The sequence below is a fragment of the Hyperoodon ampullatus genome, assembly GCF_949752795.1.
Source record: "Hyperoodon ampullatus genome assembly, chromosome: 9".
NCBI classification, from domain to species: domain Eukaryota; kingdom Metazoa; phylum Chordata; class Mammalia; order Artiodactyla; family Ziphiidae; genus Hyperoodon; species Hyperoodon ampullatus.
The window spans coordinates 96,692,934-96,716,983 of NC_136922.1; the positions used below are offsets into that span (position 1 = coordinate 96,692,934).

The 24,050-nt window shown below is 43.9% G+C and overlaps 2 protein-coding genes across 2 annotated transcripts; both read right to left on the reverse strand.

Moving 5' to 3' along the window:
• Positions 1–7,159: 7,159 nt before the first annotated feature.
• On the reverse strand, positions 7,160–12,676 carry LOC307058176 (putative inactive serine protease 58; the record flags this gene model as incomplete). Its single annotated transcript, XM_079711588.1, has 5 exons — positions 7,160–7,309; positions 7,711–7,847; positions 9,795–10,045; positions 11,665–11,818; positions 12,637–12,676. 5 exons carry the CDS (start codon positions 12,674–12,676, stop codon positions 7,160–7,162), a joined length of 732 nt encoding a protein of 243 aa, XP_079567714.1.
• A 6,849-nt stretch (positions 12,677–19,525) lies between these two features.
• On the reverse strand, positions 19,526–23,548 carry LOC307058152 (trypsin; the record flags this gene model as incomplete). The annotated part of the gene is made up of 5 exons (XM_079711566.1): positions 19,526–19,675; positions 20,210–20,346; positions 20,903–21,156; positions 21,908–22,067; positions 23,509–23,548. The coding sequence occupies 5 exons, from the start codon at positions 23,546–23,548 to the stop codon at positions 19,526–19,528; spliced, it is 741 nt and encodes a 246-aa protein (XP_079567692.1).
• Between the last annotated feature and the right edge of the window lie 502 nt (positions 23,549–24,050).

The window sequence follows — 24,050 nt, forward strand, 5'->3', positions numbered from 1 at the left end:
TGGGGCTGGGTTCTCATGGCTGCAGTGAGTACAGGTCAGAGGCCAGGCAGTGACAGCCACTCGGTGGCTTGAGGGAGGAAAAAAGGGACTGGGTCACTGGGACCCCTGTAGGTACAGAAGGTTTTGCTCCCTGATCCCAGCTCTACGTATCTCCTCGCCTTGTGAGAGTGCCCGTCCTATTCCCAGCAGCCTCCTCTCGGCCTTACTCATAGGACCCCCTCTTCAGGATTCGGCTGTAAGTAGTTATTTCTGGCAGTGACCACTACCCCCAGGACCTTTAGCCTGGCCTGCTTGTGTGTTTCAGATGCCGACACAAGCTTGGTGGAGCAAAGCCCCAGGTGGGTCCTGGTACCTCGCGGACAGGCTGAAACCCTACGCTGCATCCTGAGGGATTCCCAGTACCCCTGGATGAGCTGGTACCAACAGGATCTCCAGGGGCAGCTACAGGTGCTGGCCAGTCTGCGGAGCTCTGGGGATGAAGAGGTCATATCCCTTCCTGGAGCAGATTACCGGGCCACGCGGGTCGGTGACAGAGAGCTGAGCCTACACGTGGCCAATGTGACCCAGGGCAGAACCCTATTCTGCACCTGCAGTAAAGACACAGTGAGACATCCTTCTTGGGCAAATGAATAAAAACCACCCCTGGTTCCCAACCACAGACCCAATGTCCTCCTCCTCTGCCCTGATGGCCCTCCGCAGCCTGCTTCCTCCCCACCCAGAGACGCCCTTCTGGCCTCTTTGCTACAAGCAGACCTCCCCTGCCACTTTCCCACTGCGCTTCAGAGACACTCAGCCAAATGAGCACAGCAGTCGACCCGTGGGCTCTGCAGGGCTGGGGGCAGCCTTGGCTCTACCACTTGGGACTTTGGGGAAGACCTCATCTCACTGAAACTTAGTTTCTGTGTCTGCAAAGTACAGACAGTAACTCTACCCAACTCAGAAGGTTGCTGCTAGGATTAAGCAACACAATTCAGGTGAAGCCTTTAGGAAAATACAGAGGCACGTAGGAAGCACTTAACCACTGTTATTTTTCTCCACAGTATCGTGTATAAAAAGCGTATTGCATTTCAACACCAGTATCAGTGCCCAGAGGGGTGCTGAAAAGAAACCCAGAGAAATTCTGGGAGCTCAGAAAAGGGGTAGAGTGAATATCTCAACGTATGACCCCCCCCACTCACACCCCTGGAATAAATAAGCACACGTTTTTTCCAATTAGATCCACATTCTCGGCACTCAGCACTGCCTAAATTTCTCACACCTCAATCTCAAGTCGATCTTTCTAAAATTAAGATCCACAGAGAGGGCCTGACCTAGAAGGGACCAGCGTCTGAGTTCCGTGGCGGAGGACGTACCAAATATTGACCTAAAAGCCGTGGCTCAGAACTGGGTCTGCAGCCTGAGGAAGGGCACACATGGAGTGAGTGCAGAACAAGGAGACTCAGCCCCAGACAAATGGCCGGGAGCCAGCAGGAGAGGCGCTATGAGAGAGACCCCCATCCTGAGACCCCTGCAGAGATGGGAGACCGGACCGCAGCTAATCCACTCTGCTTCCAGCTCGGAGCTTCTCCATCCCAGACGGTGTGGACCACGTGAGCAGGTAACTGGGGTGCAGGGTGGGAGTGAGTGAATAAGGAGGCATTTCAAGGGCAGCCCCGTCTCTGATGGCCGGGTGGGTGGGCATGTGGTTTGCGGCGCAGAGCTGCAGGCACTTGCTCTTTCCTCAGTGCTTGTGGGCGGTGAGAAGTTTTTTCCATCAGGGAGCGCCATCTGCCCACGGATCTCCACGACCTGCACCAAGGGCATGACAGCAGCCATAGGTGTTGGTCTTCTCTCAGCCCCTTTCAGGTGTGGTGGTGAACACCTGCCTGGCTCTAGAGGACAAGGACAGGGATGAAGAGGAGGTCGAGAGCCTGGGCCAGAGCCTTGGGGGCATTTGGAGACCTGTGTTCTCTCATTTCTCGAGGAAGGATACCTCTGTTTGAGAATATCACTGGGAGGTCCGCAGTCAGAGGCCATGAGAGGCGGTTTAATACAGAGGAGATGGTAGGGCAGGGAGGCCCTGGGCCACCGACTCTTAAAGGAAAGCTGGGGCCCTCTGCTGGCAGTCCTTAAAACAACTACAGCCAAGCATCTGGCTGGAGTGATGGAAAGGACCATTGCTCTGATGGGTTCCCTTCAACCTCTCAATCCTGAGAGCTCTCTGGCGACTTCCTGGATGCAATTCTGCTCTCTCAGACCCTGAACTATGCCTTAATACTATTGCCTGTATCCTTGATTCCATGGTGATGAAATTAGCCCTCGCAGAATGGCAGATGGTAGGGGTTCAAATGATGCTTTTTGACTGAATGGATAATGTTATTCCCTGGTTACCCAGATAGGAAATATTGATCAATGTCCTGTGAGTCTCCCGTCTTCAGGTTGATAAGAGTGATTTGTCCGTGTCTTTGCAAAGTATATTTAATTTCATTTTCTCCTTCAATACTTTCAAATGCTCTATTAGGCAAGTACATACCACCATTTTTTTAAAAATAGAGAAATGGATGCTCAAGAGTTTGGATGACTTACCTGATGTCACATAGCTAATAGTAGTAGAACCAGGTCTCAACAAACAGGAATTCTGATTCTACGTCTAGGACTCTCAACACCCCTCTCTGCATAGTGAATACATTACTACTGGGATGGGGAAGTGTTACCTGGCCGGCATCTTTGCCCCCCTCCAGAAAGCCGATGCACATAACATTGCTAGTGATGTGGGAATTCCCTGGTGGTCCAGTGGTTAGGACTCGGTGCTGTCACTGCTGGGGCCCAGGGTTCAAACCCTGGTTGGGGGAAATAAAAAAACATTGCTGGTGATGCCATCAGGAGAGGCCGTTTGGCGAACATGGTCAGAGAACGCAGGGAAGTCTACATACCACATGGAGCAGGTCAGGTGAGTGGCCCGAGAGGAAGAGTGAGGAAAGGGCCAAGCTAGTCACACTGGATGCAGGACCAGACGGGAATGGACAGAACTGTACTGATTGAATCTAATCACTTGGAGGGAAGAGCAGTGTATTTCCTGATTGTGTAAACCAGCTTCTGCCCCATAGTTACCTTCACGGTTTGGATTAGTCTGAAGATTGTGGAATTGAAGGACTGGCACGTGAATACAGTCACCAGCGACAGCCGTCTACTTGTTCTCCTTTGTCTCAGTCACTCTCTCAATCAATCAATCAGTGTATAAAAATGCCTGCTCAGTTGTCAGTATTTTACTAGATAGGGTGTGACTTTCAAGAAATATGAGGCACGTTTTCTCTTTACTTCCTCCAAATTTTACCCCTCTTATTTCCTTCCTTATTCTTTCATTTAGAAGGTCCTCAGAGAGCAGAAAGCATGAGCTCAAAATTTCGCTTGTAGTTTCGAGCGGCAAAGAAACGAGTTATATACCTTTGTGTAACACCTTGGTTATAATTCAGACTCCGGAGCCCCAAGCAGAAACACAGCTAGTATTTAAGACCCATATGCCAACGTTTCAGGGCCCCTGAGTAGGGGAGCAAGAGGGGGTCTAATGTGAAGGGAGGGGATTAAATACAGGTGGGCTTGGGGAGAGGGGAGTTGATAATGAGTTAATAACTGTCAGGGTTTCAGGATCCACGCAAGGGTCCCTCGAGCTTAGGCATACACACGGAGTGCCCTGGTGGGAGCTTGTTGATGATACACTGGGATGAACTGGATAAACTGGGTTTGGGATGAATCCTGACATGTTTGGACATGAAAATAGTTTTCATTCTTTTTTTTTTAAGATTTTTTTTTGATGTGGACCATTGTTTTAAAGTCTTTATTGAATTCGTTACAATATTGCTTCTGTTTTATGTTTTGGTATTTTTGGCGGCGAGGCACGTGGGATCTTAGCTCCCCGACCAGGGATCAAACCCATACCCTCTGCATTGGAAGGCGAAGTCTTTACCACTGGACCACCAGGGAAGTCCCAGCAAATAAGTTTAATTCTAATTGAAGAAATAAGCACAGATGTAAAGAAATGGTGACTGATTCCCAGTCATCCCTTGGTAAAGGCTTCAGTGGAATTATGATTTCTTGAGTGCCTACTATGTGCTAAGTATTATGCTCCGTGCCTTACATAAGTTATTTATTCCCAACAATCCAGAAAAGTATTATGGGTCCCATTTGAGAGAGAAATACACTAAGGCAAGAGAGTTTAAATTACTTAATTACTTGCCCAAGGACACACAGCTAGTAGCTGTTGAAGCTAGGATTAAATACCAGCTTGGATCCCAAGTCCACACTCCTTCAACTACACTGACCCTAGGTCACTCTTTGGGGGAATCTAGAAATTAAATGAACTTGCAGTGGTGGGGCAGATGGTAGGGGTCAAAGAGAGGATGGGGGTGACAATAACAGGAGGGGGTCAGCTAAGCTAACACCAAAGCATACTGAAGTGAGGGTAGAAGGGCATCCAGGCAGGCTGTCAGGGCCAGGTGGCCAGTAGAGGCGTGGCAGGCCAGGGAAACTAAGTGTATGGCAGGCACTTAGCAGCAGGACGTTCTGACAGCAAGAAGCTGGCCTCTTACGGGTTTCTAGCACCACCTGGGGAGAGTAAGGCAGAGTCCAGGCTTATAGGAGCCAGAGAATCAGACAAGGTTGTCAAGTCAAAGACAGCATTAATGCAACTGGGATACAAGGGGTGAGTTTACTGCAGGAACAGAACAGAAGCCCAGTCATTAGAATTGGGCCTGTTAAGGTAGAAAAATGTAATAGCAAGTTTGGCTTGGTGATGAGTCACTTGAATAAGGAGGATGTTTAAACTCCTTTCACAAAGGATAGCATTGGACCCTGGTCTTGGGCTGCTGTTGTAGATGGAGCTCTACGGATTATAGATGTGCCAATTAAATTGATCAGAGCTATCTTCTGAGGGTTTCAGTCTCTCTCCTCCCAAACCAGAGGTCGTCTGCTGAAGGCGAGCCCTGAAAGTTGGAGGAAGAGAGGAGAAAAGTTGAAATGGTCGTCATGGAGAATGTTATAGATGATGATTTGGAAAATATAGGATGGTCAATAAGTGCTGAAGATGTAATTGAAGAGTTACATGAAGTTAACTGAATCACTTTGCTGTACACCTGAAACTAACACAGTGTTGTAAATCAACTATGTCAATTAAAAAAAAAAGTTACAGGGGCTTCCCTGGTGACGCAGTGGTTGGGAGTCCGCCTGCCGATTCAGGGGACGCGGGTTCGTGCTCCGGTCCGGGAGGATCCCACATGCCGCGGAGCGGCTGGGCCCGTGAGCCATGGCCGCTGAGCCTGCGCGTCTGGAGCCTGTGCTCTGCGACGGGAGAGGCCACAACATTGAGAAGTCCACGTACTGCAAAAAAAAAGTTACAAGAAGTGATCAGATGAGCATTTTATTAAAAACTCTGGAACAAATATAGATGTGATTCAGTAAAGGGAGCAGGGAGCACTCGTCAGTGAATCAGAGACAGGAAGCAGGGCGTAACTGGGGACAAGCCCACTGGAGAAGAAAGGCAAACACAGGGGCCTGTGGTTCCGACGGGCCAAAGATTACAAGAAAAAGAAGTGTAGTTGAATTAAATGGCCTTAGTGTCCAGATTTGAGGATATGGTTTTTCTCTATGTGCCAGGATAAGCTGTGGTCTTAGTCATAACCCAGATGGTTTTTGTTTTGTTATTGTTGTTTTGTTTTGCTTTGCTTTAGTAGGAGAGAAAAAGCATCCATGCTCAGAGTATATCAATAATCAAAACCCAGCCCACCTCAGCAATCTCTACAGACACACAGATTCACCACCTCCCTCATGAGATGCAGCTCCAAATCTCTTCACTCTTTGCAGAGTCTTTTTCTCCTGTGTCATGATTCTCTCTGCTCATCTCACTGGCCCTCTCTGTTCCTCTTTCCCTTTTTAACAGGTAATCCCATATCACACTGCCCCTCCCCTACATGTAACTCCATAGCCTCTCATATATCACTTGAACCCCTACTTTTGGGTCATTCAGCATCCTCTAAATTCTGTATTCTTAGGTGTCCTGGTCAATGGGTTTGGGATGCTGTACATCTCCTCATTTTATGCCAGTGTGAGAGAAGCACTGAGCATCCATCAGAGCTCTTCCCAATAGCACAGAGCTTTACTAAAGTCTGCACCTACTACCTATAAACACAGAACCCACCCCGTTGTTATTATTTGGATATCACCTGAGAGCCAGATCTTTGTCTGCTTGAAATGACCATCTCTAGTTCCTTCAAGGACCTCAAACATAACATGCCCCATCTCTCTGATTCATAACCATTGTTCCTGACCCATTACACATGAAAACATTGCTTCTCTTTAGATTACTGTTTAGAACCACCATCTAGGCCGTTGTGAAAGTCAGAAACTCAGCTGACTTTCCCTGACTCTGCCCCTGTTGTTTCTACTCACAGTCAATATGTCTAAAATGTACAGACTCTGCTTCCCTACATCTCCCAATTCAGAAGTTTGACAATGTTTCATTTACCATGGTGGCTTTAATGACACACCCTCTGATGCCTACAAGATAAACATCTAAATTCCTTTACCAAACAGGTCAGGCCCTTTGCTATCTAACACTTACCTGCTATAAATAATACTCTTTTATCACATTCTCTCTCCCCCTCTGCAAACAATTTTCTACCCTCCAGTGTTACTTATTTACATATATTTTCCAGCACACATCACAGTTTTTATGCTTTTCTGACTTCTACTTAACTAAACCTCAGTTTTACAATATTCTCCCCTAATTTGTCTGCCTCTTGGGTGGTACCTCCCGTGACTCTGATACCCTAATGTTTTTTCTTCTATACTCCCATGGAACTTATTGCTCATTCCATTGTAGCAGTTGTCACAAGGTATTGGCTAACAGATGGCAAAGTCTGTGTCATAATGTATCCCTAGCATATGCAGTACCTACCAAATAGCTGATATTTCAATAATTTTTGAATGAACAAATGGTGAGGATGTTGCTAAATTTCTCATCATGTTTACAGTTTATGTGATAAAGAGATCAGGGGCCATGGCCCAAGTTTTTAGTGTCATTTTTGTTTTTAATGAATTCTGTTCAAGAACAAGAAAGATAGAGTTGTGGATCCAGTGTAGAAATCAAGAAGAGACTGCGCTGAAGGGATGGAGGAACACAGGAGCCTCAGTAGCTTTCAATGATGCTCATGATCCATCTTGCGTAAGGATTAACTTCTGTGAAGAATCCTTCACTTCCCAGGGTGACACTTCCTTTTGCCCAAGTCAAGATGCCATGCAACCTCCCACCGCAGATGGCTGGAGCTGCTGAGACCTCCTGCCAGAGAGAGGGAACAGGAGATCAATCATGCTTTGTCCTCGTGGAACAAGAATTCATTGCAAGAAGTGGCACATTATAGTAGCAGAAGCACCTCACGGCCTGGAATCATTTTTCTTGAGAGGTGACAAACCTCTCTTCACATCCACGTAGGGCTTACCTCTCTTGGTTTGAATTTGACCAAACTGAGAGCAAGTAGGGGGAGAAAGGACAAATGGCTCCTCCCCCCGAATCTCTCCCACTGTGAAGGAAGGCAGGGGAATTGATGAGAAATCCAGACACAGAGGAGAAAGAGCAGAAGGGCTCCAGGCCTTCCTGTTGGGCACCATTTGGTTTCCCATGGGCACCTCTCCTCCTCATGGACCCCTTGCTATCTTCCTGTCTGGGGAAGGGAAAGATACCTTATTTTCAGATAAGGTCTTTAGAGGTTGTCCCACACACATGATGTTTATTGCCACTCTTTCATCTTGCATATTCTGGCACTCATTGTAGGGGAGAGTATATTGGTTGATCCAAGTCAGCCTGTCAGGGTCACTAACTGTGGGGAAGAGAAATGAAGTCCAGGGTTACTCTTCTTATCACATATACTCTTGTGATCAGCCTCTATTTTGTGAATACATTAATACCCGAGAATATTTATGGCAGGTATCAGACATTCCATCCTTCTTAGAGTCCCTTGTTCAGTATCTCTGTGTCAGAGCAGTGGATTCAGAGCATTATGTGAGCCTTACGTCAGATATCATCAGATCTATAATTCTGTCTGTAGCGTGCATAACTTAGAAAGCTTGAAAAACCACAGGAAAATTATGAATGATTGTGAGAAGAGAGAGACACAAAGCCGTTGTCCCCAAGAAAGCTTCATTTTTGGCACCTACTTCATCATCTTTACATTTAATCATAAAGGTAGAAAACTATTTTTAATGTGTCTAAACACGCTTTTTTAGTGAGATAATTTATAAATGGATTATTTATAAGTGTATGTGCGTGTATATGTATAAATATACATATATATTTTCCCCTAAGAAGTAATATTGCTCATCTCACTAATAGCAATTGTTACTATGCTGTTAACCTCAGGATGCAAGGAGTCTAACCAAGGCATTATATAATTTTAATCTCTGGTAGAGAGTAACAAGGAGGAAGGAAACAAAAAATTAACCAGAGATTGCTCAGGCTAAGCCTAGTGTTACTTACAGAGAAGGATTTTTCTGATATATATCCAATCTAACGTCTTAAAGCAGATTAGACCAGAAAATGTCAAGTCAGAAAACAACAAGAAGAGTTATGTTCAGTTTTAAGTTTTTATGGAAATTGAATTGAAATACATAGAACAAGCTAGGTGAAAATAACCTAGTTACTTGAAATAATGAACTCAATAAATATTGGGAGGCTGGCACCAGAGAGCTTGTAGAATTGGTTTGTCAATATGATTCTGACATGCAGAGCCTATGGGATAAAACATTTATGGAGTTTTATTTTGTTTTCAAATGGTGTGTAATGAATTACTTTGTAAAATGTGATACAGTTACTTTGAATAAGACTTAAAATCTTCAATTTGTTCATAAAATATGTTCACTTAGATTCCCTGGAATGTTGCTTCTAAATTGAAGTTGCCAAATACTGAGAATACAAAAGTTCCCACTTTCTACTGTTGTTTTCACAAAACAGACTGATAGACAACACAGTCTCCCACTTTTTTTTTTTTTTTTTTGCGGTACGCGGGCCTCTCACTGTTGTGGCCTCTCCCGTTGCGGAGCACAGGCTCTGGACGCGCAGGCCCAGTGGCCACGGCTCACGGGCCCAGCCACTCCGCGGCATGTGGGACCTTCCCGGACCGGGGCACGAACCCGCGTCCCCTGCATCGGCAGGCGGACTCCCAACCACTGCGCCACCAGGGAAGCCCCAGTCTCCCACTTTTTATTTTTACAGAACATATGAATTGTTCTGTAACTACCAGAGAAGGGTTTAAACCTGATTATCACCCATGACAATTTGCCTCAGTGAACAGGCTTTGGCAAGCCAATCAATCAATGTCACTTTTTAAAGTCAGCAAATCAGACTCGCCTCCAATAAACATGCTGAGTGCCAACCAATCAACAACAATCTCACCCAGGTAACCATGCCTCTACAGATGACGTCAACTTTCTTAAGCCCCAGAAAGTCTTCCAAACCCTGTACGGAAAGCTTCCCACAAACCCCATATAAGCCTAGGACTCTGCTCCTTGAGACTGTGTCTGCTCAGCATTGCTCTTCTATAATAAGCAATACATTTAGCTTTATCAGTTCATTTCAGATATCGAGTGGTGGTTCCAGCATCCTTTGGTAATACTGAAAGAGAGTATAATGGTAGTGTAAGGCCCTGCAGTAATCCCTCTAGGGTCAAGAGCATTACCTCATAGCAGCTATTTCCTTCAGGTATATCCCTCCACATTTTCCCCAGCGCCAAAACCTTCTCAGTATGAAGAACACAGAGTCAAACACTTACGGTTTTTATATTTACTCCAGGTCCAGGTTGGGATAAAGCAGGAATCATTAAGTGATAAGGGTTCCATAGCTATGGCTATGGTTCCCACTTGGTTGTTGAGTGCAGCGGCCTTAGACAGTTTTATCATCACCAAGTCATTGTTCAGAGATCGTGCGTTGAATTCAGGGTAGGGCACCATCATTGAGAAATTCCGTACCTGCTCTTTCTTATTTTCGATGTTGGGTTGATAAACTCCCAATCGGATTTTAACACTATGGAAGAAAGAAGGCAGGGAGTTGGGAGAGAACAGGGCCACAGAATGTCAGAATTGCAAGAAGTGTCAGAGGTGACCTCCTCCAATCATCTTAATTTTATCTCTTAGACCTGAGAACTCAAGTGACTGGCCTTGGTCTGTAAAATAGTAATAACAATAGTTTATAGGACTGTTGTGTTAGACTCAATGTATATACATAAAACCTGACATTGTATCTGCCACCTAGAACATACTCAGTGCAATCTAGTTGTGATGATGGTGATGCTGGTGATGATGCTGGTGATGATGGATGATCTGAATGAATAGGTAACAGAGATGGCACCACAGTCCTTTATTCCAGAGGTCGTTGTCTGCACTACACTGTCTCAAGCAACTCTTGAGCAAGCATATTGTACCCTTTGTTTCTGGATATTCTTAGGCCCTTCCCAGCTCCTCTTGGGGCCATATCATTGTATTTACCATGTGCTGCCTACACTGATTATAGATTCACAAGACTCTTAGTAGTCTATCAGGACTCCCATTTACCATCTTCCATTATATTTCCTGGACAAATTCAAACCCACAGACTTCCAGTGTCAGGAGTCCAGTCACGTAACAGATACAGGAGCCACTGCCTACCAGAAACAGTTCATGCATTAGGCCTGGCTGAGAGAAGAACATCCAATTTACCAGCTCCAGTTCTTGGAGGGGATGAACTGTCTTTATTTCCTTTGTATTTCTCATTAACACACAGAGCACGGCTTCAATCTGGGTCTGAGTAAACTGCCTTGAACAACCAGATGGCTAAGAGTTCTGAGTTAGAAATGACCCTTATATACGCCTGAAACTCTGGCTAGGTCCCAGTCATACAACAGTTTCTCACACACAACAGAGACACTGAGGTTTGTAAGGGACAGCATCATCTCGTGCAGAGCTCCTTTGCCCTTCTCCTGTTACCTGCATTGCGTGGCTTCTGCTAACACTTCGACCTCAGCCTGTGAACACCCATCCCTACTCATTACACCCACTCAGCACTGGTCTCTCAGTTTGGCAAACACTCAGTTATCTTTACTGCTTCATAGACTCTGTACACTATTCCCTCTGCCTGGAATTTTCCCCAGGATTTATTCACTTGGTTGCATCCTCCTCTTCCTGTTGGTCTCATCTCTTCAACTAGGCCTGACATGATCACCCTAAGTAAAGTAGATATCTTGCTTTATTCCTGTATTTTACAGCTTGGCCCTCTTTTTAATATTTTATTTTGGGACATTTATTTGTTATGGCTTACTTCCTCTACCAGAATGTGAGCTCCATGAGGGAAAACGAATTTCTGTCTTGTTCCCTTGCTGTTTTTTCAGTGCATTAAGCAGTCCCTAGAATATAGTAAATGTTCAATAAGTATGTTGAATGAATGAATATTATTTACTCTCTGTGAGAAAGAGTCTTCTGACACCTTCCTCTTCATCTCCTCCTAAACCACCCAAGTGTGTATTATTTTCCCCGTTGGGAAGATGACCCTCTCTCTTCCTGGGTCTTCTAATTCCCTAGGATGCCATTAGAACTTGCTGGGATGCCTCATCAGACCTGATTTTGTTTGAATAGAACCCTTATGGCTCCCAAGAGCAAACGGATACTTACGGTAAGGGGCAGTGAGCAGCGGTCAGTACCCACTCAGGGTGAATGAGAGACCCCACACAGGGTTCTGGGAAGGACTGAAGATAGACCATGTAAGGAATAGTAAAATCTTCTGCTATGTTCATCTTCTCAGTGTTAGAATCTTGGGCCAGAATGACTCCTAAAGAATCAGTGGGGTCACAGGTAGAAGGAGAGACAGGGCAGGCAGTGAGAGTTGACTAGGATAGTTTTTCCCACCTTAAGGTTTTCAAGGACAATGTCAAGGTCTTCAAGTTATTTTTAAATATTCTTTTAAATCAAAGGGCAATCATGCATGTCACCTGAGCTCTACACATGAAGAAAACTGACACATGTCTTTGCTTGAGATGGAGGTATATTAAATGTGAAATTAATGCAAAGGCTTATCTGAGGCTGATCAAAAACCCTGACTGGCAGTGCTGTGTATTATAAAAATGAAAAAAAAAAGACTTAACTACTTTAAAAATAATAGTTTAAATTAACTTTTGCCAGGAATGAAAGGAAAAAGTTAAATACTACCTGACTTTGGTGGTGAAAGGAGTGGAAAAGCTTGGGATAGGGCCACGAGGCTCTCAGAGCCCCTGACCTAGCCCCCCTTCCTTTCCTGCACTCACTCCTCCAAAGTCCATCTGCTCAGAGAAAGGGAAGATATACTTTTCTGGTGTCTGTCCAGGAGACGCGGCAATCTAGGAAATCACGCACTCAAGAGCCTTGGGAGAGTGCAGGGGACTTATAGTGATGTATCCTAACATGCTCACAGGCACCGGAGAAGCTCAGAGAGACTGCTGGTGGGGTGAGCTGTGCATCGAGAGTGGTTCCTTTTGTTTGCATCAACAGTTACTTGAAGGAAATGCCCACCAACTCCTCTCTCTTCAGTTGTGGCTAGCTACCTCCCTCTCTGACCCTCCCACACACCACCGCATCTCTGCCTAAGCAGCAACAAGACCTCAGCCTCACCAGCTGCGCTCATGAGTGCAAAGATGAGATAGCACTTCATGGCAGGCTGGGATCTCACCAGGAGCAGACAAGTCAGATCAAGCTGTCAGCTGTCTCAATCTTTAGTCCAAGCGTCCTTGGCAAGAACAGCGGGGAGAGAAAATATTAAGTTGGGGGGGGTAGGGGAGAAGCAAGGCTTTTACAGATGTCTTCAAACAAGCCCTGATCAAAATCCAGTTACATAAGGCACACCTGAGATCTGTCTCTGATGTGGGTGAAAGGGAAAGGGGCAGACCAAGTCCAGCCCCTGGTGCCTCTTCTCTGACCCTAAAAATCTCAGGAGTACCTGCTGACATTCTCCTCCCCTCTCTGTGACACAGTCTTTCTTTGTTGTCCTCTCCTCCCTTTGTGACTGTGAACCTCTCTCCCTGCCCTCACTTGCCATCTCCCTTTTCCCCAAGAGTCCCTCTGCCCCTCTTAGAGACTCTTCAAACATTGGGGTATGAAATAGATTTAACAAATCATCCTCCACTCGCCATTTTAGTGACGAGGATGCCGTAGGCCTCGTGGAAGTTAACAGGCAAGTCAGGACTCGGAACGGTGTTTCCAGATTTCCCCTGATGTGTAGAACTTTACCTGAGCCCTGTGCTCCAGAAAACAGCAGTGGGTGAAAAATTCTTGGAAATTCTGTATTCTGAGAAATGGCTTATCACAAAGAATGACCCTTCCCCACATGAGTTTGAAAAGGCTCCATCCACTCTTTCTCATGGCTCCCATAAGACTTTGGATGACTCCTTTGTGGACGTGTGACAAGGACAGCCACAGACCTTCCTGCTTTTGCCTGATCCATGCAGACCCTCCAGCTCCCCATTCTTTCTCTCATCAATGATTAGCTGAGCTTAGAACTGTTTCCTCCCCCGCCCCCCGAACCTAACTACAACTAGAGATAAACACTTCCTGTTCAGCTAACTGAGAATTCCCCTGATTGCAAAACAACCTCAACTGTTAATCTCCCCACCTGTAACTTGTCTACATCTCCCTACAAAAGTCTTAAGGCAAAAGCATCCTGCTGAGGCACTCTGATCTCCAGATCTGGGATATTCTTATTGCAATAATCTGAATAAAATCAATCTCCCTACCTGTTCAGTTTCTGTGTTTGACACTTAGTACTCTTTTTAATGCACCCCACTCCTTCTTTTTATAAGTTAGCCTTAACTTTCTGACTGCCCCCCCCCCTCCGAGATATGTAACAAATAGTGGTTTCAACCATGGATATTGGTCTATAGTTTTCTTGTGTTGTCTTTCTCTGGCTTTGATATCAGGGTAATGCTGGCCTTGTAGAATGAGTTGGGAAGTGTTCTCCCTTCTTCAACTTTTGGAGGAGTTTGAGCAGGGTTGGTGTCCGTTCTTTGAATGTTTGTTAGAATTCTCCAGCTAAGCTGTCTGGTCCTAGGGTTTTCTGTGTTGAGAGGTTTTTGATTACTGACTCAATCTCTTTATTCATTATTGGTCTGTTCAGATTTTCTATTTATGAAGTGCTTAGAACAGCAAGTTCTAATGGTAAATAGTAAGTCCTATATAAATGCTTGTTAAATAAAATAACTATAACCTTAGGATCCCCGTATTTTCTAGGCCTCTGGGGACACTTTTTTATCTATGTCCAAATATTGTTGTAAGTCCTTAAATCTTTGTAACATTTCCATGTTTATTAATAGCAGTGAAGAGCATAGACTCAGAAGTCAAGCTCCTAGGTAGGGTTCAATTCCTGGCTTCAGGACTTTCTAGGTGCCTTGTCCTGATAAAAACATTTAACCTCTTTAAGCCTCAGTATTCTAATTTATAAGATGGGAGGAATATTAGCACCTAATTCATAGGATGGACATCTTGTTTGCTTCCAGGTTTTGGCAATTATAAATACAGCTGCTATCAACACCCATGTGCAGGTTTCTCTGTGGAGATACATTTTCAACTCCTTTGAGTAAATACCAAGGAGTGTGATTGCTGGATCGTATGGCAAGAGTATGTTTAGAAAGTTTCCACAGCTTAGATGGAATATAAATTAAAAAGGGATTAGACTGAGCTACTCAGAAAAAATGGTTATTTTTAAGACTAAATAAAGACTTTTATAGTTGCATTTTTTCAACAAGGCAGACATTCTTACTTGACTTTTAAAAGTAAGGCTAAAATCATACCAAGATAGTAAATATCTTTATTTTTTAAAGGTCTTTTAAAATTTGATTTTAACACTAAATTTACTTGCCATAAAAGATAAATGATTAAACTAGTTTTCATTTAAATAATGAATTAAATAAGATTTCTAGGGAAAAAGAGGCTTCTATTTGTCCTATTAAAGCAAATATTCTTAGATAAATTCATCTTGAGTATACCTTAAAATTTTTTGCTCATTAATGGGAAAACTAACAGATTATGGAGTGTACCAATCTGAAGGGAAGTTACTTCTATCCAGCTTATATATCCCATGTGAAAAAATATTTACATAAGTAGCTAAACTTCCAAGTGCAAATATTGCTTTATTTTACATAGCTATCAAAGGTCCTAACCATGAAGTTGACAGTTGAGAGCCGTCTGAGAGTTTTCAGAGCAAGTGATAAATAAATTAAATCTATCTGTTTCTGTAATGAGACACAGCAAGCAAAAAAACTTTTTTCCTAATCTCAGACTGTTACCTCTTTACATTGCCTTAGTTTTGCTATGAAATATCATGTCTTCCTGGATTTTATTGAATCATGAATTAGGTATTTATTTGTAGTAGATATCTTTTGGTGAGAGATATCTCTTCTGACTACAAAATGGGTTTTTAAATCATAGTATGCTTTCACAGGTCTTTTGATGTTTTTCTTTTGATTATACTTTGGAAGCAGATCTTTGCTTTCCATTTATCCATTCTTTGATCCAGTTTTCTTTTCCTGTGGCATTTGCATTGATTAGCATTATATTCTCTAGTCTCTATTTATTTGTTTTTTGTTTACCCAATCAGAATGAATACACCGTGAAGGCAAGGTTTTGACTGTTTTCTTCCTTGCTGTATCTTTAGTGAATTAAACACTGTTAGGCAGGTAATAGGCCCTCAATAAGTTAAGCGGTTGGATAAATGAATAGAATAGTTACATTGTCTCTACTGTACAACATACCAGGTTTATTTAATCAATCCTCTGTTAATGACTATTTGAGTTATTTCCGGATTTTCACTGTTATGTAGACAACACATCAGTAAGCATCCTTGATTACTCTGGTGGAGACTGTGGCTGCCTCCTTAAAATCTACACCTCCTTTTCTTGATAGCTAACCTTATAATTACTCAGTTAACCAAATATATACCAAGTAGGCCATGTTTATTGCAAAATGAATATCCATCGTGCTCTGATGGTGTGCCATGTAACTTAATTATGTTCAACAGCATAATCCTCTTCAGTTATTGGCTCAGGGATGTGAGAGTGACCAAATTCAGTTAAGGAGACACAATATGTCCGACAGGGGCTTCTGGGGAAAAAGCTTATTTCTCCCTAGATACAGGCAAGGGAGAGTATGGCTCTGACAGCTGTCTTGATCACAAGGCTTTATCCTTAGGATAAAGCTGACAGTGATGCAGAGGGCAAAGACAGAAATAAATTGGGTCCCCTGATGGCATTTTTGAATTGCTGAATCAAACCATTCTTGCAGTGCTCACTATTTCTAAGCTTCCACCAGTGCATTTTAAAGTACATGTTAAAGTATGAGTTGGACATTCTGTTCCTTGCAACTGAATGATTCCTAAATGATACACTCACACTTACACATTTTTGTTTTTATAAGCACATTTTAATACGATAGGATTCTAGAAGTTTAGCTGCTGGGCCAAAGAGCATATAGATTTCACATTTTAATATAATTTCACAAATTATAACAAGTCAGATTTTAAACAAGAGATAGAAAATGCCAAGATATGCTGAAAAGGGACTATTGGATGGTGTCCAGAAAAATGATTTATTTGCCTTTTCATACTTTACTTTAGGCCTGCCCTGATCTCTCATCTTTTATGTTATCTCACTTATCTTTTCAGGTCTCTGAATCTTCCCTCTACCTGAGGTGGTTAGGTGAGTAGGTGTATATTGGTGGTGGTGATGGGTGGGGTAAAAGAACGTTTCAGAGGGAACAGGGAAATCTTTAAACTCATTTGTTTCTGTAGAGAAGCCTGAGATGTTTATTTAAGGTAGATATAAGGTACCATTTAAAAACAAAAAAAAGAGGAGTTATATGTGAAATTATTTTAGGCCATAAGCAAACATAAAAGCAATTCGATAACAACTAAGGAAATACACAGGACAGATTAGTTATAACTGAACACTTAACAGCCCTGAATGCAAGGCTAAGGAATCTGGGCTCCATCCTAGTGGCATGATAAGGTAACATGAAGGGCTTAGGACTGCTCCCTGCAAATGTGCCATCCAGAGGTACACAAAGGGATAGAAAATTGGTAATACGGGAATGTATCTTCCCATACCTTCCCCTTCTGAGATACCTATTATGGACTGCATATCTGTGTCCCTCACCACCAAAATTCGTATGTTCAAACCCTAACACCCAAGGAGATGGTATGAGGAGGTAGGGCCTTTGGAAAGTTTAGATGAGGTCATAAAGGTGGAGCCCCCATGATGGAATTAGTGCTCTAATAAGAGGGAGATACTGTTACCTAACACACGTCTGTGTGCCTGACACACAATGAGGCCAAACAATACCAAAACATCAGAGTTCGGAGCAGAGAAAGGTTTATTGCAGGGCCATGCAAGGAAACGGGTGGCTCATACCTTAAAAACCCTAAACTCCCTGAAAGCTTTCAGCAAAGCCCTTTTATAGGAAAGCTGAGGGAGGGGCATGGTTAGTTGTTACAGATTTCTTGGTGTCAGATCCTTTGTTCTTGAGGTCAGGTCGCGGTCAGGTCACGATGTTCCTGTAAACCTCCACCAAAACAAATGTTGTTCTCTGTTCTGACAAGAAAGTTCAAGGTCCCAAGGCTGGACTTTCGCCCTCTGAGGTCCAGGCCCTGGCTAAGAGGAGGGGGTCCCTGCATGGGAGGGTTACCCTGCCCGGGAGCGCTCGTCCAGCATCCAGGCCCTGCCGAAGAGGTAGTTCTCTGCTGACGGTGCCCTCAGGGCCAGGTCCCCAGACCCTGCCCAGCTGTCATCACTGAGGGAGCCAGGTGCCCAGGACCCAGCCAGCGCTCAGGCTCCTCAGGACACCCAAAGTGGACCTGGGGAGCAGGTCCTGTGGACCCGTGCAGACTGCTGTGGCCATTAGGTTGCAGAGGCAGGGATGGGGGAGAGGTTCCCCCTGCCTCAAGACCTGGGCCCGGCCAGTGGGCTGTCGTGGCGAGGACTCTGGAGCTCTGCAGGACACAGCACCCAGCCTGTCCCCGAGGCCCCCCCAGCTCACCCACCAGCCCTTGATACACCTCTTACCACATGCACTGCCCCCCGCAAGGACCACGACATGGCCAACCATTGGCCAAGGGGGACCTCCACCCGCCAGGTGAAGGGTCTCCTGCTTCTGATCTCACAGTAACAGTTGCTCAGTAACAGGGTAACGGCCACGTGCTATTGGCTGCACGCCTGCCCCGCCCCTATTACAATACTAGAGTCAGTTCTCTCAGCCATGTGAGGATACAGCAAGAAGGCAGCTGTCTACAAGCCAGAACGGGGCCCCCACTACCTCCTGTGTCACCTTGATCTTGGACTTTCCCGTCTCAACAACTGTGAGTAATTACTGTCTATTGCTTAAGCCACGCAATCTGTGGTTTTCTGGTTACAGCGCACCAACTAAGATCATACCCATCCTTCACTGTATCCCGTTATCCTACCGGGACTACAAACGTGTTTACCTTTCAGAACTCCTCGACCTATTCCAATGCTGTTATGCTCAGACCATATTGTATCTTTCATCCTTGATTCATACCAAATACACATAGGAATCATGTACTGGGACCTGTACTCCTAATCATCCTCTAGATGATCCAAGGAAAAATGAAAAGTTGCAGGGAACAACATTGAAGAACTAAAGCGGGGTGTCTGTGCTGCCTCTCGGGATAGGGCGGAAGGGAACAGAGAACACCACCCCTATAGTCAAGACTTTTATGGTCTCAGTAACAGATCAATTTTCCACAAAACTTATCTGCATTTGCACCTTTTTTTGCTTACAGTTCAAAATAGTACCTACGTTGAGCTGGGATTTGGGCGGTCTAGTGTGGGAGGGGGTACAGATTACTGGCAGAAATCATGCATGCCGTAGCAGTAAAATTCCAGATGGAAAACAAGAGTATCTTGGAGAATAAAAGAAATAGGTAGATGAAACCTTGGAAATGCAGGATCTGTACTTTTTAAAACATTCTCCATGTCCTAGTCTAGCCTCACAGAGTTTCAGGTAGATTAGAGACAAAGGGAGAGCACAGGGTCACACAGCAGCAGCAAAGCGATGGGATAAGAAAGGCTGGGGCTTCACTTCAGCTGCACAATGAACTAGTTGAGTGACTTTAGGCAGTCGATTTTAACTTTCTGCATTTTAGTGTCATTATCTGTGTAAAAATATAGTGGTAACAGTGATGGCTAACCTTAGTCATCTTTATAGCCCAAATATCCACATGGAGTCTGGCATATAGTAGGTGAGCAGTAATTTATTTTGATGAGGCTGAATGAATGAATGACTAAATAGCCTTTCAAATTCCATCTTCATGTAATAGTTCAACTCTATATGCACCCTCTTCTCAGTAGCCACTTTGAAGAGAAAGTACACAAACCAAGTAAGGACACTTCTTGGATATATCTGGTACAGGAGAAAATGTTTTTATTTAGATACTGTTTTCAGGATGGGAGGAAGGTGAAGCTGACTAACATGTAGGGTCATGAAGAGATGAAGCCGTTTAGTTGGCAGCGATGGTCTTCTTAATCCACCTCACGAAGTTGCAGACCTTGGTGTAGACACCAGGTTTGCCTTTCTGAGCGCAGCCATAGCCCCAGGAGACAATGCCCTGGAGCTGTCCGTTGCAGACCACAGGGCCACCAGAGTCACCCTGGGCAAGAAGGAAGAGCCAGTTAGAACTCACAACTGTGCCCAGATGGGAGAAAGGCTCAAAGGTGTTCCTCCTTTACCCGGGACCACCTTCCCAGGCTACTGATCCTCCATGAAGCCCTTCTCTTTGACTGGAAAACCAACCCTCAATCTCCATACTGGACCCCTATTCTTTCTCTTCCTTTGAGCTCCCTCTTTCCTTAGTTGCAGGGCTGTAGTGCCAAGAAGAGGTGAGGACTGGGCAGTGCAATGCTGCCCACCTAGCCCTGCTCCTTTCAAAGTTTCCTTCCGCTCTAGCCCTCCTCAGAAGCCCACCTGGATGTACTGTTTGCACATGATCTTCTGTGTATCTTTTCCCCTGATCCCTAACCATTAATATGGCAAAATGAATTTATCATTTATCCCAAATCTGTCCCTCAGCCCTCATAATCAGCCCCAGGGAGAACTTTTCAATTTTCTGAGTTTCAGGAAATGGGAAATACTGTGGAGATATGTGAGGCTGAGCTGGAAGGAGAAGGCGTGCGAAGCAAGTAACCTGGCAAGAGTCCTTTCCGCCCTCCATGAAGCCCAGGCACATCATGCTGCTGGTGATCTGGCCGGGATAGGCACTGCGGCAAGCGCTGTCAGACAGGATGGGAGCTTTCAGACACTGCAGGAGCTCAGGGAAGCTGGCTGTTGGGGGCAAGAGTGGAAATGGAAGAGGATTACCCATCCAATCTGGGGAATTTCTTTCTCAGGATCTCTCCCCCCTCTTCCCAATATTCCCATTCCTTCTCTCAGATTGCCGGTAACTTCTGTTTTGGAAGAACAACTTATATCTGGAGGGTCTTCCAAACGGTTTTCATCAACAGATTGTTCTCTCTCTGACACTAGCATCAGTGACCATAGATCTCAAATCTAGAGATTTTATTTCTGAAGCGGGGCTATGCTTTGAAAAGTTCCAAATCTCTTAGTCTCTGTTCTGTGTACCTCCTCGCGTTTTGGTTCCCTGCAAATCACTAATCACATTTTAGTTGCACACCTGGCAACTTTACCATAGTCCTTTTTTTGTTGTGTTGTCAAGCAGAGGAACGTTACGCATTTCAATTAGTATATTCTAAGACTCCATAGAATCCCACTATTCTCTGGGAACATAGCCTTGAGTGACAGCTAGGGCTAACTGACTCTGAACACGTTTTTCACCTCTAGGATTCTCAGACTTGGTGATTCTGTTCCAGGTGACACTTACAGCCACTGCTCTTGGTGTTGCCCCAGCCAGAGATGAGACACTCGGTACCAGCACGTGCACAAGATCTTGGCAGAGGGACAGCGGCTACTTGAGCATTGAGAGTGGCAGGTTTGTTCAGTTTAATCAGCATGATGTCGTCATTGAGGGTTGTTTTGTTGTAATTGGGATGGACGATGATCTTGGCTGCTTTGACGAATTGCTCATTGCCATCAAGGACCTCAATGTTGTGTGCTCCCAGACCCACCTGCATTCGGCTGGATTAAAAGGTTACAAGTTCTCTAAGTCTCCAACGTGAGCTCCTTCCCATTCCACGACAGCCCAGTCTTGAGCATAAGCACAGACAGAAGCCCCCTGAAGCACTCACATACACACACAGGTTAGTGTGCACTTAAGGTAGTCCTACCACCTACGGTGCAGGTTAGAGGATTCCTTGGGTAGGCGTCACTCCAAGGCCAGACTCACAACCCAACATCTTGCTAGATTCATTAGGTATAGGAATGGGAACCAAATGATGCCAATCCAGCAGTGGGAGGTGAAAAGGCAACTGGTATTGATTAATCTGGTTGGGATTATCAATTATTGTAAGGAGCCATGGCAGGCCTCAGAGATATGGCAGAATATTAAGGGAATAGAATGAGTTGTGTTTATCTTTAGGTTGTACTGGAAATTTCCTGTGTTTTGTTACTTGCATATGCCATGTTTTTCCTGGTTGAGCTATAATGATTAGTGCTGTTAAGGTACTCTAGGTATAGTTAATCACTCACTATTTTTCTTCCTATGTCTTTATTGCCCTCATTTGCAAGGCCATCAGGGAACTCTAAGGGTATCTTTTTGTGGGAAAATCCCTCAATGCATACAACGCCTGGGCAGTGGGGGGATAATGAGGTCTTGAAATCTGAATGCTCCCCCCTCAAGCATAACTCTGTAGTTCTCCCTGATTGTGCTTTGTCAGGGCTGGGGATGACCTGACCTCAGAGAACAGGGCTGTGAGTATTGGTTACTTACGACTTGTAGCAGTGAGCTGCGGACACCACCCACTGACTATTGATGAGGGAGCCCCCGCAGAAGTGGTAGCCAGAGTTCAGGGTCACCTGGTAGGGGACAGAGTGCGCTGCACAGGTGAAGCCCCCGACAATCTTGTCATCATCGTCAGTGGGGAAGGCAACTGACGGAGAGAAGTTGGAGCTATTGTGGAATTTCTACTCAGCAGCAAGGTTTTGCAGATTAACCAGAAAAAAAGAGGTCATGTTTTCTTGTCATGCATAATCAGGAAACAGTGATTTTAATATAATTGTTTTCAAAATCTTATTGTTCTATACATTTAACACATATGCTACTTATGCTATTATAAGTATCTAATTTTTAATTTATGCTTTAAATTTGATCAATAGACTGTTTTTTTACATATGTCACACACACACACACACACACACACACACACACAAATCAGAGACTCCTTACATAATAAATGCCTTGAAGCCGACTACCTGAGAATATAAAGAATACTTTTTACACAAAACCTTGCTAAGGAGACATTTAAGTATGTGTTCAATAAAGCTTTGCAGTCACCATGATTGTGTTTATTTGTAGAGTTCAGTATAGGATAAACACCACATGAGGTAACAGAAAGGAAACTTTTAAATACCACCTGAGAATGTTCTGGCCTGGAAAAAATGGGGAGTTTTGTACTTTTGTTTCCACAGTCTCTTCTTGGTTCTCACCTAAAATGTTAACTAAATAATCTCATAGAACATTATAAGGTTTCTCTCTCTCATCTTTCCCCTCATCCCAATTATATTTCCAACATTTTAAATTTATTCAGCACTGTAAATTTTGGACCACTGATTTATTATGATTTCTAAGGACTCCAAATGTCTGGGATTATATGATATATGCCCTGTTGTTCATATATTTTAAAGTAATTTGAGATAGACTTTTTTGATATGTAAATATGTGTATTGAATTTATTTATAACAACCAAATTCGGGAAAATTCTGTAGTAAGTTTGAAGTGTACAATAGTATTGAATAGTATAAAAACAGAAATAGTCATTTCTCTATTTCTTTTCATGATTGCATGACATGTTGTTTTACATCAAAGAGATTTCATTAGTGAAGATGTGGTAAAACCAGCCCATAGCTTTTATTCATGAGAAATAGAGTGTCTTTTCCTGTTAAGATCTCTCTTAAGGTGCCTTTTAGTATAGAGGAGACTCAGGCTGTGATGCTCACAGCCTCTTCAAGGAGCACAAGATTAGTCATTAGTCCCAATTATTAACTCCAAGTTCTTATAAAGATCAAAACAACGTTCCCTTAACATTGACTATCTTTTCTTTTTCACTCTTACTTCATAGACTGTACCTGAAATTCAGGGCAGGTTCTTCCTCTTAATACTTTCTACACTGATCACCCCTGCCCTGCATCATCTTCTCCAGCAAGTGAGATTTAGTTATCTACAGACATATGTACTGTACATTGTTGTTTCAACACCTTAAGCCTCTTGAGTACAGAGATTATATTCAGCATTCATTGTTGTCTTCCAGAGTAGAAAGTGCATCCTTAAAAAAGTCATAGACACCTACTGATCACTTATTGATCGAGACTCACCAGAGACTCCCAGGAGAGCAAGAAAGATGAGGGTCGTCATGGTTGCTCCCCGGATCTGGACTAGGGACTATGCTGAAGGGTTTCCATCCACAGCTATTTATACCACCACGTTTGTCATTGACACCCATGGCCACAGGTGCCAGAAATGTGATTTCACTGGAAAGTCACAAATCCAAATTTAGAATTCAATTCCGTGCCACATTCAAGATGATTCAGCATCCAATTTAAACATCCACTTTTGTCCACTTTTCCAGAGGTTCTGGGAATGGAAAAAATGAGCCCACCTGGTAGAAACTGTTCCCCATAATAGAAAAGTAAGTTGGAGTAAGGTCACATAACAGGGCTACAGGTGTCCTGATTCCCAGAGAAAAAATTTAGGTACTTGGTTGTCTCAAGCATGAACTTTTATGCTGAGGATTATCTTGAGAGCTATACCCTTGATGTAATTAACATTGCCTGTTTCAGAATTATATAATTTGTCTTGTAGTAGCTCTGGCCTTGTATACCCATGTTAATGTTTCATTATTGATAGGAATACTTGT